This window comes from Xiphophorus couchianus, chromosome 23 (genome assembly GCF_001444195.1).
Source record: "Xiphophorus couchianus chromosome 23, X_couchianus-1.0, whole genome shotgun sequence".
Classification (NCBI taxonomy): domain Eukaryota; kingdom Metazoa; phylum Chordata; class Actinopteri; order Cyprinodontiformes; family Poeciliidae; genus Xiphophorus; species Xiphophorus couchianus.
The window spans coordinates 4,921,777-4,937,240 of NC_040250.1; the positions used below are offsets into that span (position 1 = coordinate 4,921,777).

The 15,464-nt window shown below is 40.0% G+C and overlaps 1 protein-coding gene across 2 annotated transcripts in view; it reads left to right on the plus strand.

The window, feature by feature from the left end:
* Window positions 1–15,464, plus strand: part of pcgf3 (polycomb group ring finger 3) — a 52,324-nt gene that overhangs the window by 19,187 nt on the left and 17,673 nt on the right. For both annotated transcript variants that reach the window (XM_028009690.1, XM_028009691.1), the window contains exons 2-4: window positions 637–746; window positions 6,939–7,056; window positions 10,262–10,358. In XM_028009690.1, coding sequence (XP_027865491.1) covers window positions 732–746; window positions 6,939–7,056; window positions 10,262–10,358 — 230 coding nt within the window. In that variant the 5' untranslated portion in view covers window positions 637–731. The remainder of the gene's footprint in view (window positions 1–636; window positions 747–6,938; window positions 7,057–10,261; window positions 10,359–15,464) is intronic.

The following is a 15,464-nucleotide window of genomic DNA, read 5'->3' on the forward strand; positions in this document are numbered from 1 at the left end:
TCTTTGTTGAAAAACTCAACCATTATGTGCAAAAGTCATAATCATGAGTTTATGTGTCACACCTGCGCAGTTTGAAATTACAACTTTTAAAACTTGAAATTTGTAATTCTGACTTTAAAACTCAAAATTGCAAGTTTTATTCTTGTAGTTTTGACTTTAAACCTTGTAATTATGGCTTATTCTCATGATCATGATTTTATAACTCATAATTACAACTTCCTCTTGAGCTTTTCTCCTTCCTTTCATGGCAGTAATGGGCTTCCAAATGTAATAAAGTTTGGATGTTTAAAAATTTGTAAGCTTGAGGTAAATTTGCTGCAATAAAAATTACCATAGTTTACTTTTAGGCTTCTTATTCGTTCTTAGTTCCTGAGGAGACTAAGAATGCTAGATGCTAATATGTTTAAAAAGGTTTTTTATTTGACATTTTCCCTGATAGTTTTTTTCCTGGTGTGTACAAACGTAATAAAAACTTGTTCCATCACTTTTCAGGTGTGAATCTGTAAATATAAAAGCAGAAAACCACCAAACTTCCTTGTTGTCCTCCTCATTTATCCCTCTACCTTCACCTCCTTATTATTTAACAGCTCCTCAGCAAATTCTTGGTAAAGCTTATTTTCTTTTGCTCGTTTCCAGGCTTTGATGAGAGGCACTCCATGATGAGCAGCTAACGCCGTCGGCCGCACAACCACAGGAAGAGACGTGGCTGCTGCTCCACCCACAGTCGACGCATGGCGGTATTAGGGGTAAGATGTGCTCTCCTTTTCAATGTTTTTATCTCCTGCTTTGGGAAAAATCTCCTAAATGGACTTGAAACATTGCCTAACTCAAAAGCAAAAGGTTTCTTTGTTGCATTTTTCCTTGCCTTGCCTTCTGGATGTCTGCACAGTTCTTGTAGTTGAGGAGGATTCCTGGAGATGTTTCAGCCTCTAAATAATGGATGCTGGGTGTCTCAGAGTCTGATTCACTGAGCATAACCCGCCATTAGCTGAGCGATCCACGCTGCTCAGCTCACACCAGGTCGCCTGGTGGTCAGCTGGATGAAGAATTAGATAAAAAAAATCACAGAAACAAGATCCAGAAACATTTTCTACACAATTTAAAGATTAACTCAGTAGGAGCGAGACCAGCTATGACTGCTCCAACATGCCTGAATCAAACCTGAACATTTAATTAATTTATAATGGTACAGGGATGCATCCAGTTCATGCAAAACCAACAGATACCTGCATTTTTTTTTTACAATGAACAATTGAAATGTTTGGGGTTTTTTTGCTAATTTTTCATAAAAATGGTGAAATGGGTCGGGTGCACTGTGTGATGGGTGGCGGCCAAGGGAGGGGACCCTGGCGGTCCGATCCTCGGTTGCAGAAACTGGCTCTTGGGACGTGGAATGTCACCTCTCTGGTGGGGAAGGAGCCGGAGCTAGTGCGTGAGGTTGAGAGGTTCCGGCTAGAAATAGTCGGTCTCACCTCGGCGCATGGCTCTGGTTCTGGAACCAGTCTCCTTGAGAGGGGCTGGACATACTTCCACTCTGGAGTTGCCCAGGGTGAGAGACGTCGGGCAGGAGTGGGCATACTTGTTGCTCCCCATCTCAGCGCCTGTACGTTGGGGTTTACCCCGGTGAACGAGAGGGTAGCATCCCTCCGCCTACGGGTGGGGGGACGGGTTCTGACTGTCGTTTGTGCTTACGGGCCGAACGACAGTTCAGATTACCCACCCTTTTTGGAGTCCTTAGGGGGGGAACTGGAGAGTGCTCCTCCTGGGGACTCCCTTGTTCTGCTGGGGGACTTCAACGCTCACGTGGGCAACGACAGTGAGACCTGGAGGGGCGTGGTTGGAAGGAACGGCCCGCCCGACCTGAACTCGAGCGGTGTTCTGTTGCTGGACTTCTGTGCTCGCCATGGATTGTCTATAACGAACACCATGTTCAAGCATAAGGGTGTCCATATGTGCACTTGGCACCAGGACACCCTAGGCCGCAGTTCGATGATCGACTTTGTCATCGTTTCATCGGATCTGCGGCCGTATGTCTTGGACACTCGGGTGAAGAGAGGTGCGGAGCTGTCCACTGACCACTACCTGGTGGTGAGTTTGCTCCTGTGGTGGGGGCGAAAGCCGGTCAGACCTGGCAGGCCCAAACGTGTTGTGAGGGTCTGCTGGGAACGTCTGGCGGAATCCCCTGTGAGACGGAGCTTTAACTCCCATCTCCGGCAAAACTTCGAACACGTCCCGGAGGAGGTGGTGGACATGGAGTCTGAGTGGACCATGTTCCGTGCCTCCATTGTCGAGGCGGCCGATCAGAGCTGTGGCCGCAAGGTTGTCGGTGCCTGTCGCGGCGGCAACCCTCGAACCCGTTGGTGGACTCCTTCGGTGAGGGATGCCGTCAGGCTGAAGAAGGAGTCCTATCGGGCCTTTTTGGCCTGTGGGACTCCGGAAGCAGCTGATGGGTACCGCCGGGCGAAGCGGGGATGCGGCTCGGGCGGTTGCTGAGGCAAAAACTCGGGCGTGGGAGGAGTTTGGAGAGGCCATGGAGAAAGACTTCCGTACGGCTTCGAGGCGATTCTGGTCCATCATCCGGCGTCTCAGGGGGGGGAAGCGGTGCAGCACCAACACTGTTTATAGTGGGGGTGGTGTGCTGCTGACCTCTACTCGGGACGTTGTGGGCCGGTGGGCAGAGTACTTCGAAGACCTCCTCAATCCCACCAACATGCCTTCCACTGAGGAAGCGGAGCCTGGGGACTCTGGGCTGGGCTCTCCAATCTCTGGGGGCAAGGTCGCCGAGGTGGTTAAAAAGCTCCTTGGTGGCAGGGCCCCGGGGGTGGATGAGATCCGCCCGGAGTTCCTTAAGGCTCTGGATGTTGTAGGGTTGTGTTGGTTGACGCGACTCTGCAATATCGCATGGACATCGGGGGCAGTTCCCCTGGATTGGCAGACTGGGGTGGTGGTCCCCCTGTTCAAAAAGGGGGACCGGAGGGTGTGCTCCAATTATAGAGGGGTCACACTCTTAAGCCTCCCTGGCAAGGTCTATTCAGGGGTCCTGGAGAGGAGGGTCCGTCGGATAGTCGAACCTCGGATTCAGGAAGAGCAGTGTGGTTTTCGTCCTGGGCGTGGAACACTGGACCAGCTCTACACCCTCGGCAGGGTCCTGGAGGGTGCATGGGAGTTCGCCCAACCAGTCTACATGTGTTTTGTGGACTTGGAGAAGGCGTTCGACCGTGTCCCTCGGGGAGCCCTGTGGGGGGTTCTCCGGGAGTATGGGGTACCGGGCCCTTTGATACGGGCTGTCAGGTCCCTGTATGACCGGTGTCAGAGTCTGGTCCGCATTGCCGGCAGTAAGTCGGGCTCGTTTCCGGTGAGAGTTGGATTCCGCCAGGGCTGCCCTTTGTCACCGATTCTGTTCATTACTTTCATGGACAGAATTTCTAGGCGCAGCCAAGGTGTTGAGGGGATCCGATTTGGTGGCCTTAGGATCTCATCTCTGCTTTTCGCAGACGATGTGGTCCTTTTGGCTTCATCAGATCGTGATCTGCAGCTCTCGCTGGAGCGGTTCGCAGCCGAGTGTGAAGCGGCCGGGATGGGGATCAGTGCCTCCAAATCTGAGGCCATGGTCTTGAGCCGGAAAAGGGTAGAGTGCCTTCTCCGGGTCAAGGGGGGTGTCCTGCCCCAAGTGGAGGAATTTAAGTATCTCGGGATCTTGTTCACGAATGGGGGAAGAAGGGAGCGGGAGGTCGACAGGCGGATTGGTGCAGCGTCTGCCGTTAAGCGGGTGTTGTACCGGTCCGTCGTGGTGAAGAGAGAGCTGAGCCAAAAAGCGAAGCTCTCGATTTACCGGTCGATCTACGTTCCCACCCTCATCTATGGTCATGAGCTTTGGGTCATGACCGAAAGAACGAGATCGCGGATACAAGCGGCCGAAATGGGTTTTCTCCGTAGGGTGGCTGGGCTCTCCCTTAGAGATAGGGTGAGAAGCTCAGTCATCCGGGAGGGACTCAGAGTAGAGCCGCTGCTCCTTCACATCGAGAGGAGCCAGTTGAGGTGGCTTGGGCATCTGGTCAGGATGCCTCCTGGACGCCTCCCTGGTGAGGTGTTCCGGGCACGTCCCACCGGGAGGAGGCCCCGGGGAAGACCCAGGACACGCTGGAGAGACTATGTCTCTCGGCGGGCCTGGGAACGCCTCGGGATTCCCCCGGAAGAGCTGGAAGAAGTGGCCGGGGAGAGGGAAGTCTGGGCCTCCCTTCTGAAGCTGCTACCCCCGCGACCCGACCTCGGATAAGCGGAAGAAGATGGATGGATGGATGGATGGTGAAAAACTTTGGGTTAACTCCCACCTGCATGTGTCAGTATTTCTTACTTCAACTAATCAGCCTTCCTTTATGTCAAGTTTTTTAATAAGAACAGGATTTGAGTCTCTTTGTTTCAAAAATGTAGTTAAGTTTAAAAGAAAATTAAAGCTGACTTGGATGCAGCAAATTTGGCTTTTCAAGAAAGTTTGACCTATTCCTAACTGTTGATTATAAAAAGAGGAAAAAAGATGAATGTTTTGTGTTGTAGTTTCTTGTGTAAGGAAATTATACAGGTAATAATTTTTACCTTGATTGCAAAATAAACGTCTCCATCTGTATCTTCGGGCCAAATTTGTATCATTTTTGAATTAGTTGGAGGCCGCACAAGATAAATCCAGGGGCCACAAATGGCCCCCGAGCCACACTTTGGACACCTCTGACCTAATAAATGCTGTGAGCATTCACACGTGCACCGAGTTTCTACAAGTAAACTCCCAGGGATTTGTTAACAATGAAACCACAGTGTGTCACGCTGTTGCTCAACTCGACTGGAGCTTCCTCTCTATCAGAGCGTGATTCGCCCTCGGAGCGGCGAGTTGCGGCGCGTTCGTCTGCGTTGCTGCACAGCAGCTGTGCTCACTTGTGGATAAAAATCGGTAATGAGTTGTTTCCGCCGGCAATAAATGACTCTCCTGGCTCCTTGCTGATGTTGTCAGGTTGGAGGTGGATTGAAGGGAGCAGCAGGTTATTAGCAGGGAATAAACGAAGATGCAAGTTGGCATAGAAAACAATGATGCTCTGTGATTTAATATAAAAAGCTGCAGTAATATCCAACTCATGTGAGAGTTTAGTCACCGAGGCTTACAAAGTATTAACCAATTACCCTCAGAGCAGATCCAGCAGCAGCACTTCACTTCTAGGAAGCTGTCGGGTCATTTATCTTTATAAAAAGTTGATGAAACAAACTTGGTTTGAGGAAAAAGAAAAACTAAAGCGATTATTTCAAATTATGTTGCAGATTCAGTTTATTTTCCCTTTTCAGAGACAGTTCTTACTGTTTTCTAACTGGATTCTTTTTTTTTTTTTTTTTTTACCCCTCCAGGGGGTCTTTTTGTGGGCTCTAGTGTCCCTTATATGATAGTGGGCTGACAGGAAACGGGGAAGGAGAGGGGGGAAGACATGCGGCAAATGTCGTCGGGTCCGGGAGTCAAACCCGCGACGACTGCGTCGAGGACTCAAGGCCTCCAAATATGGGTCGCGCCAACCGCTACGCCACCACAGCACGCCCCTTCTAACTGGATTCTTAATGGGCGAAAAGAGAAGCTTAAAGGTTAATGACATATAGTGTTGTGAAAAAGTATTTGCCCCTTTAAATCATCACTTAGTGAATTTAAAATGCAATTTTTAAGTTATGATTTAACTTCTTATTAGAACAAATTATCTCAACCAATTTCACCCTATGTGAAAAAAGTATCACGTATTTCTGAATCCTGGCAACGACTGTTTTGCTTAATTTCAAGCAAAAATTACTACCTAAATTATATGTAACGACAGACTTTGACTAGGCCCCACTGAAACCTTAATTTTTGTGTTCTTATGAGTAATTCATCAGTAAACCTCCTGGTGTACTTTGGCTAAATTTAAACTTCTGTGCATTGAAACCATTCCTTCAAACAAAAACGGCAGATTTAAGGTCATGCCACAGCATCTCAATTGGATGTAGGGCCAGACTTTGACTAGGCCACGCTGGAAATAGTTGGACATTGTAGTTCAGGATTTGCTCATTTTAGTTTTCCTAACGCAGCCTGAAACCATCACTTTGCCTCCACCATGTTTTTCTGAAATGCTGAGTTAGTTTTACACCAGATGTAATGAGACAAACACCTTCAAATAAGTGCAGTTTTTGTCTCGCGTGTCCACAGAGTGATTCACCAAACGTTTCTGGGACCATCAAGATGTGTTTTGATAAATATATATATGGCGATTATTTTAGTAATCAATTATTTTGGCGATTAATCAGTTAATTGAATGAAATAACTTGGCACATTCTGGGGATTTTTCATTAAATGCTTTTTTATTCCATATTGAAAATGCATTAAAATATGCAAATTGAATTCAATTTATTTTGTAAATAAGAAAATACACATTTTGTTGCCTAAAATGCAACAAAGTAGTGAATTTGAACATAGTGAAATTCTGTCATATTTACTTGTGACATATTTACAGATACATTTTTTTCTACTTAATTGTCAAATGTATACATTTTATGAACAGGTTGCTGCTTTGAATATGTTGTTCTTTTACCAAATGGGCTTTTTGAGTCTGTATGCTCCAGTTAATGATAAATTGATTACTTAATTAGTTGACGATTATTTTAATAATCGATCAATACGGTTAATCGTTTCAAAGAATTCATGGTTCCATGCACTCTAACAGGATTTTCATGTGTCTTTCAAGAGAAACAGACCCAAAGCACCGCAGATTTTCCTCTATATCCAGTAATAAACATGATTATTATAATCTAATCTAATCTTCTTCATTGCCATCAGTGTGAGCGGTGTTGTTTTGTGTCATTGTGGTACAGCTAACCGAGGTCATGTGATGCTTGTTTTGATCTTCAGCCCGTTTCTTTGTGTCCCTGTTCCTCCCCAGAACCCCGACATGCTGACGAGGAAGATAAAGCTGTGTCACATCAACGCCCACATCACATGTCGCCTGTGTGAGGGCTACCTGATCGACGCCACCACCGTCACCGAGTGCTTACACACCTGTAGGTCCTTCCTCCCACGCTTTCCTCATCCGCTCAGTCTTCATCCGTCTCGACCTGTTTCCTGTTTTCTACCTTCTTCTTTTTGTTCTCTTTTATTCTAAAAAACAGAATCGGAGAAATAAACATCTTGTTTTTTTAGCAGAAAACTGAAGCAGTTTATAGATATTTCCCTGTTAAACGCTGATCTAAGTCAACATTTTGAGGTAATTTTGTGCACACACGATCACAGAGCGTGTAATCTGCACATTATATCTCACAAGAAGGGGGGAAATAACGTCGCATCTCGTTCACACTGAGGTGCTTCATTATCTGGGTTCAGCAAAGTCGAATTACACCATCTGTTGCTTTCTGCAGTTTGTTACTATTTTGTTGGATCAGAGTTTGACACAAAATTACCCTCCTTGAGTCAGAAGAGATCTTCATTAGTCGAGATTAATGTTTAGGCTGCATCATTAAAACACAATAGAAAATGTTGAATTAAAGTCTAAGCGGTATAAAGATAAAGGGAACACATGGCGTTATATGCAAGATGAAAATATTTACGCTAAAGTAGAAAATTGTTCTTGATTTCTGATTTTAAATAATATTTTTTCATCTCACTGAAAATTACAAATGACAGAAAATATATTAAAATATCTTAAAACTGTGTTTTATTATTTTACTTTTATTGATTTTACAAAAAACACAGTCACTATCATAATGCACAATGCAAAAAAGATAAGTAGGTTTGTACATCATGATAAATAAAACAATCATTTCAACTCTTATTTCCCAGGGAAAGATTACAATGTTTCAAATACAGAATGGAGAAATGCAAAAGAAAATTAAAATTAAAGAGTAAGAAATACAAATAAATAGAAGTACACGATCTAAAAACATTAAATAATGATAAAGTGTATTTATAAGTTTATAAGTAATTTATAAGATAAGTGTAGTTTTATCAACATATTAACAGAATGAAGTAGAGACTTTATGACAACTAAATGAGGAAAGTTATACATCTTGTGAAGTTATATTTTGGTATCAGTTTTACAGATAAGAAAATATTTAATCTTTTGACAAATCAGCATCAAATTATTATCAGTAGCAGAAATTTGAAACAATTATACAAACTACTTGCGACAGTTCCTGACAACTCTATCAAAGCTTTATTCCCATTAAAACAATTTTTTCTTGTAATATTATATCTCTATTTTGCTAATATTATGATTTTATTCTTGTAATTCCAAAAAACAATCCTAATTCTCCATCATCGATGCTTAATCCTTTTTTCCTGTTTTCGGGTTCTGTGTGGGTTTTTAAAAATGTTTTGAAATCTTTTTCATGTCTTTTATTAGTTCATGTGCATGTTTTTATAGTTTGTAGTTCTTTTGTGAATCATTTTTAAAGCCCACCTTCCTCTTTGTTTCTTCACCTCAACACTTCCTGTGTAACCAGTGAGGCCTCTGCTGGCCTGCAGACTCTTTAAATGAAATCATCCAGTTTCTGGTTGAACTCTTTTTCTAGTTCCTGCTCAGATGAAGCCTTCTGCAATTCACTCTGTGTTTTTCTGAAAAGAAACCAGCTTGTTTGTGAATTCAGGGATCCCTGTGGGGTCACAGAGTTTACAAGTGTGCGTCCTGTTTACTTCATCTGCCGTCTGAGGCTCACATGAGAGCTGAGCCAGTGTAGAAAGCTTAGCAAGCAGCGCGCTGACACAAAGCTGATACTTATCCTGCAGGAATTCTGGATTGTTTTTAGCTACAGGCTGCTGATAGCACTTGAAGGGAAACATTTATGATATTTGCAACATGAAAGAACAACGAAAAGGTCAGAGAAACCTGGATTAAATTCATAAAACAAACCCAGATGCTTCAGTACAGTTAGTCTCCACTAGAGAGAGTCCGATCACCACAGATGGGAGCCTTCTTGGCCACTTCAAACATGAAGCGTCCAGACGTGAGGCTTTGATTTTTGCCTCTCAGTGTGGAAAAAAGGGGGCTCCACCATCGGAGAGCCGAAACAACAAAGACATTCGCATCACGTCATCGGCGCAGCTGCTCTGCTGCAATAAAAATGTCAAGAAGAGATGGATTTCACGGCACAATGGGTTCCGCAAATTACACCACAGGATTCCACAATACGTTTATTGTATCCAACAAACGGTGGCTGTAGTTGAAAGTAAAATTCCCTGAAGTCTGAATGTATATTGAGGAGATTTATACCTTGATCCAAAGTTGCTTTATGATTTTGAATGAATCATAAAACAAGGCACATTTGGTTCTTTTTAATTGAGACTTTGTTTTTTCTTTCACACTGATGTGTTTAATACTGAAGAGACTCTTTGCATGTTCCTGAGCAACACAAAATGCAGCATTCAGTAAAGAAACACTGGGGTGTTAGCTTGTTGTTTGGAGCTGCTGGTCATGCAGAGGTGTGCGTTTATCTTGAAGAGTTTCTTAACATAATAAGAATTTTGATTCATCATTTTCATGATAATAAATTTCACACAAAACTAACAGTATTATTGGAAATTTTATGTTTGCACATGAGTGTCAATAAACATCAGTCAATTCTGCAATATGATCAAATGCAGTTACATGTGTTGCAGTAAGCAACAAATTAATTGATAAGATAAATTAAAACAAGTTCAATAATTTGTCTTTTCTCTCTCTTTTTGCCAAAAACTAGATGAAAGAAGTCTTCAGTCTGGTTCTTTGGTCTCAGCTATCCCTTTTTTGGAAGGATAATTTAGTTTACAGAGACTTTATAGTTCATTTTATTTGTTTTTCCTGTTCTAGTGTTAAGGGTTTGTTAGAATTTAAAGTTTATTTATCTCTGAGAATGTTTTATTACATTATTATGGCCAGAACATACCATTATATTACTTGAAAATGTTCTCAAAGCATCAATGACAGCCCTAACTGTGTGCAGCTTAGTGACATAAATCACATTTTTGTATTTATTTTTTTTCCTGAAGAAGTCTGTTTCAAGTTGGAATGAACAGTATTTGTGTTTGTGGAACTATGAATGGAGTCACAACTATACAATTACCTAAAAAAGAGCAATATGTAGTTTTTTTTCTTATCATATTCACGCTAGTTGTTTAATTTCAGAACCATGGACGAGTTTGAGGTTTGCAACTTTTAAAAGCAAAGGAAAGCTGGGAGGGTAATGGAGGATGTACACTGCGTTGTAACGCTTCATCTGCTGTGTGTGTCTGCAGTCTGCAGAAGCTGCCTTGTAAAGTATCTGGAGGAGAACAACACGTGCCCCACGTGTAGGATTGTTATTCATCAGAGCCATCCACTGCAGTATATCGGGTGAGTGGGGGACCGCCGCAGAGCAGCACGAACGCACACACACACACACACAGACAGTCTGCAATCAGCAGCACGCCGCCACTACCACGATAAACTGCCGAGGACAGAGGAGCCGATGGATCCATTTTATTCCAGCTCTGCTGCAGGGAGCAGCGGCACGGCCTCGAGCTGCTGAGGCGCTCTGTGTGTTTTTCTAATAGATGATGCATCTAACCCCAACTCATTCACAACCTGGCTCTACATAAACACTTCAGTGCTCTGCAGTTAATATTACACCGTGTGTGTAAAACACCAGAGTCAGAATGCTGGTGATTCGGTTATGTTTTATTTAAAAGCAGCCAGCGTTTCACTGTAATCTTTTATAAAAGGGATTCCTGTAGTATTCAGTCTTCCTTCCTTCCTTACTAACTAACAAACTCAGTCACTATTAAGTAACTAATGTAACTAAGAGGTGCACCGATTTCTTTAGTCTTGCGATATTGGTGATCCGCCGATACTTCCATGTGAAGCTGACCTTATCCCCTGATCTTATTTACCTGAGCAAAGGTCTAAAAATCAACCACTGTCCTCTCCTCTGAGACAGGTTTGACTGTAGACCGTCCCACCAGGTCATTCTGCACATTTGCATTAAGAATAGTCAACCCACTGTTACCAAGTCAGAGACTTTCAAACAAACAAAAAAAAAACTGGTATTGGCCCAAATCGGAATCAGCATGTCAGACTTTTAGATATCGGTAACCTAGGATTTTTAGAAATCGGTAATCTAGGATCAGCCAAAAAACTGCAATCGGTGCATCCCTATTGTCCACATGTAGCCAGGTATTTGATAAACAATATATTTTCATGCGATTGGCCTTTCATTCACACGTAACCTCCATTTAATATTAGGGATGTACAATATATCAGCACTAACATCGGTATTGGTCGATATTTGTCATTTTCTTAACATATTGATTTTGGTCCGATAAATAAACCTGAGTCAATATGAGCAACTCATATTTATTTTTCTCTTGTTAAGTTTTTGCTCTACACTGCCCCCTATTGGTCTAGCATCTTTAAAACAACGCTCAGTGGATGAACACTTTTCTTAAACTAATCAGATGTTAGTATCCTGTTTGTCATTGTTTTAAAAAGGAATTAATGCTCAATTCAGATTTTTAAATTTGATTTTTTTTCTTTTTTTTGCGACTTGTATTTCACCTTCTCTCTGACCTGCAAATGCTGTATTGGGTATCGTGATAATGTGCCTAATCAATAAGAGCAGATCTATTCAGTCTAATTCTCTGCTTCTTGCTCTGACTTATTTATTCTAATTTATATTTAGAATTACTAATTGCACTTTCTGAACCATTTGGAAGAAGATTCGCTGCCTATTTAGGAAGTCAACCTTTTGTTTTTGTCAGTTTCTGTTTCTTTAATTCTTTAAATCAATATTACATTTATTTAGAGCTGCCTTTGATTATAATCAACTGGAACATTGATTATTATATTTGATGATTTTTATGATAGCAGTTGACAAAATGTAATGTTTATGGCTTATTTTATAATTGGTAATTGTGTTGTTTTTACCATTTAAAGCACTTTGAACTCCCTTGTTGTACAAATAAAACTGACCTTTTACCAGCAGCATCTTAAAAACAAAATTAGTTCCTGTTTATTTAGGTGTAAAATACCAAAAAAAACCCAACAGTTTAGCAGACAGAAAATAGTGTTTGAACTCCTATAAAGTCATGTATAATTCATCTTATAATTAATCTTGAATTTTATAATTTAGGATGAATTGTGCAGAATTTTATTGATTATTTAAGTGGAAGAACTGAAAGTGGGTGGGAGAAAAGGTGCGTAGGAACCTTGGAGGGCTATTGATCAAGAGCGCTTTAAAGGATTGATTGAGTGTCTCGCTTGAAACGGAAATGAAAAGAAAAGAGGGAGTGGGAGAAGACTTCAGCACAATGCCCAACTTTTAAAGCTTTATTACTTTTTCACAGAGAGCCGGGGGAGTGCAGATTTGCATTCTAATGAAACACTAATGTAATTTCCCTGATTAGTCTGATCTGTAATCTGTGGCTGCAGCGACGCGCAGTTCAGTGTCAGCTCTGCATGCGTTCAGCAGGAGCAGCAGAAATAACCTCTGGCCTTCTGAGATTCAGCTTATTGTTTGTAAACTTTTCACCTGCTCGACATTTTTTACTTTTTTAATGTAGACATACTTATTTCTATTGACCTTTGTCATTTTTTGTGACATTTCAGCAACAAAGTTTAAGGTATTTTCTTAGATTTTCCTGAGTTAAAATTCCCCAAACTGGCAATGTGCGTCTTATATTTGATTTATCTCAGGGGTGTCCAAAGCGTGGCGCAGGGGCCTTTTATGGCCCTTGGACTGATTTTGTGTGGCCCTCAACTGCAATTAAAAAATTATACAGTGAAGGTTGAGAGTTTGAATTTGTGAGCAGGATAAAATTACTCCCAATATAATTTTCCTACAAAGTATTTGGTTTTTTATAACCAAGTTTAAATTTTTAATTAATCTTGCTTACATAACAAGTGTTTTGAAAGAAAGTAACCAAAACCTGCTATTATTACTGAAAATAAAGTTTTCCTATAGAGCTCTTTAGAAACTGAAAACTAGATGCCTTTCTTTTAACAGCAAACATGCAAAATCTACAATGTCATATTAAAGATGTTGTACAGAAAAAAGGAGTAAAACTCCGAAATTGTTAGATTAATTTCAGAAATTTTCTGCAAAAAAACGTAAAAATCTTTGAAACTCAGAAAGTTTTCACTTTTGTTTCAGAAAATTTGTGAAATGAATCACTAAATTTCTGAAGTTTCTGGTGGAAATTTATGTTGAGTTGAGCATAACATTCCAACAAGTTATTTTAGAATAGAATAAAAATATAATTTATTGTTCTGCAGTGGGGAAATTCAAGTGCAAAAGCAGAATTAAGGTGTGTAGGTTCACACAAAAGATAAAAAAATATCAAAAACATATAAAAAAGATTATTAATAATGAAACACTAAAATTATAACATGAAAACTACAGTGCTGTTTTCAGAAATAGAAAAAGTGTATGATATATAACTGAGTATGATTTTATTTTTTACTTATTTTACCAGCTTATATTTTATTACAGTGATTTAAAAACTAATTTAATTTTATGATACTAATAATTAAAAATGTATCATTTAAACACATTTGATTAATTTTTTTTAATTTTTGCTTTTTGTTGTGGTTTTCCCTAACCCTAACCCTCCCTTTAAATCTGGGACTCATAGAAGACATTATTAGATGGTCGGATGGTCTCAATTTTGCTCTAATAAAACATGTTTGATCAGACGGGGTGTTAACTTCACCTCCTTTTTTAAATCACTTTCATCACAAACAGTTTCATCTGTTTCTGTTTGGATGCATGGCTGAGTTTTAGTGTATTTAGTGGTGAAACCTCTGCTACTCAGCGATGCACATTTTAAGAAACTAATCCTTCATGACTTTAGAGATGTAGTTTCCGATGAAAGCTGCACAGCTGGTGCAGAAAGACAGGCGTTGCAGCACTGCTGTTGGATATAAGTTTCATTTCTTTATGTCTTGTTGAGAGATTTTATGTTTTTTAATCAGAATGTTTTAGGAAATGAACCAACACAGATGCTTCAGAAGCTTTAGGAAAACTAATCCACATCCAGGCTTCATGTTTGGTTCTTAAATGGAAACTCTTGAAAAACACATTTCTGAGCTTTTTTATTTTGAACAGATTTCCCAAAAAAGATAAAAAATGTGTTTTAATAGAATTTGACAGAATTATATTTATTTTTAGTCCATACTTTGTTTCTCTCTCTGTTTTAAAGAGGTTGTGTTTCTATGTTTTGGACCTCAGGTTATTATGATTACTAGCTCTTTTGAAGTCATTTTTATTCTAGTTAATGATTTCCATTACAACTGATTTACATTTATATTAAAAAAATACTATTAATGTGAATGTGTGACAACAGTATTTGACAGAATTAAGGTTTAATAAGCCCCTGAATTGATTTTCCAGCATTATTTTTGTGATTAGTGCAGAATCAAAATGTTGCAGTTTTAGTTATCATCAAATAAACGGAGCTGGCTGCAGGTTAATTATTTCACAGGAAATTTTACATAGCTGGAAATTACACTTGACAACAAACATCACAAGTGATTTAGAGCCAAAATGTCAAACAGATGGTAAACAAAACTCTTCGGCTTATTTATATTGATCAAACTTGACACGGATATCTGAATCTCTCTTTAAGAAAACAACCTGTTTACACACTTTTCTGAATTTCCAAGTGAATTAGGAAATTATTGTTTTCTTATCTGCTATTTTTCAAAAATAGAACATAAAATTTTACCCCAAAAAAGTCCAATAGAACCAGAAGTGGGTAGATTATCCAAAAATTGCACTCAAGAGAAACACTACTTCAAAATATTTTTACTCAAGTAAAAGTAAAAAGTAGCCATCCAAGAAATTACTCAAGTAAGAGTAAAAAAGTATTTGGTAAAAAGTCTACTCAAGTATTGAGTAACTAATCAGATTATCGTTCCTTTAATACTTAAAAATTACACAATCAGACAGACAAGAATTTAACGTTAAGTGCAATTTTAGTATTTCAAGGACAGAAATTACAATAATTCACAAGAGTAACAAAAAATAGCAAAATCAGGCAAAGGAAAATTTATCCAAATAATCTTTTTTAAAAATAAAACTTAATGTTTTATTTTAAAATTTATTATTATTATAAAATTATTAAATTATTGATGTTTCAGTTAACAAAAACTGCAGGTTTGTGTCTGGTGAATTTTTTGGTTTAAACATGTTTGTTTTTCATTCAGTAGGCAGAGAATCCAGACATTTTCTCAAATAAGAGTAGAAATACTTAATACTCAATAAAATTGCTCAAGTAAAAGTAAAAAGTAGAGCTTTGTAAAATACTTCTAAATAATTGTAATTGGGTAAATGTATCTAGTTACTACCAAACTGAATGTAACCAAGAAAAACAACTAGTAAATTCTTCAGTTACCAGAAACATATTGGAAGTACTACCATCTTTTGTCCAGCAGGGGTCACTGTTTTGCTGCTCACAGCTCGTT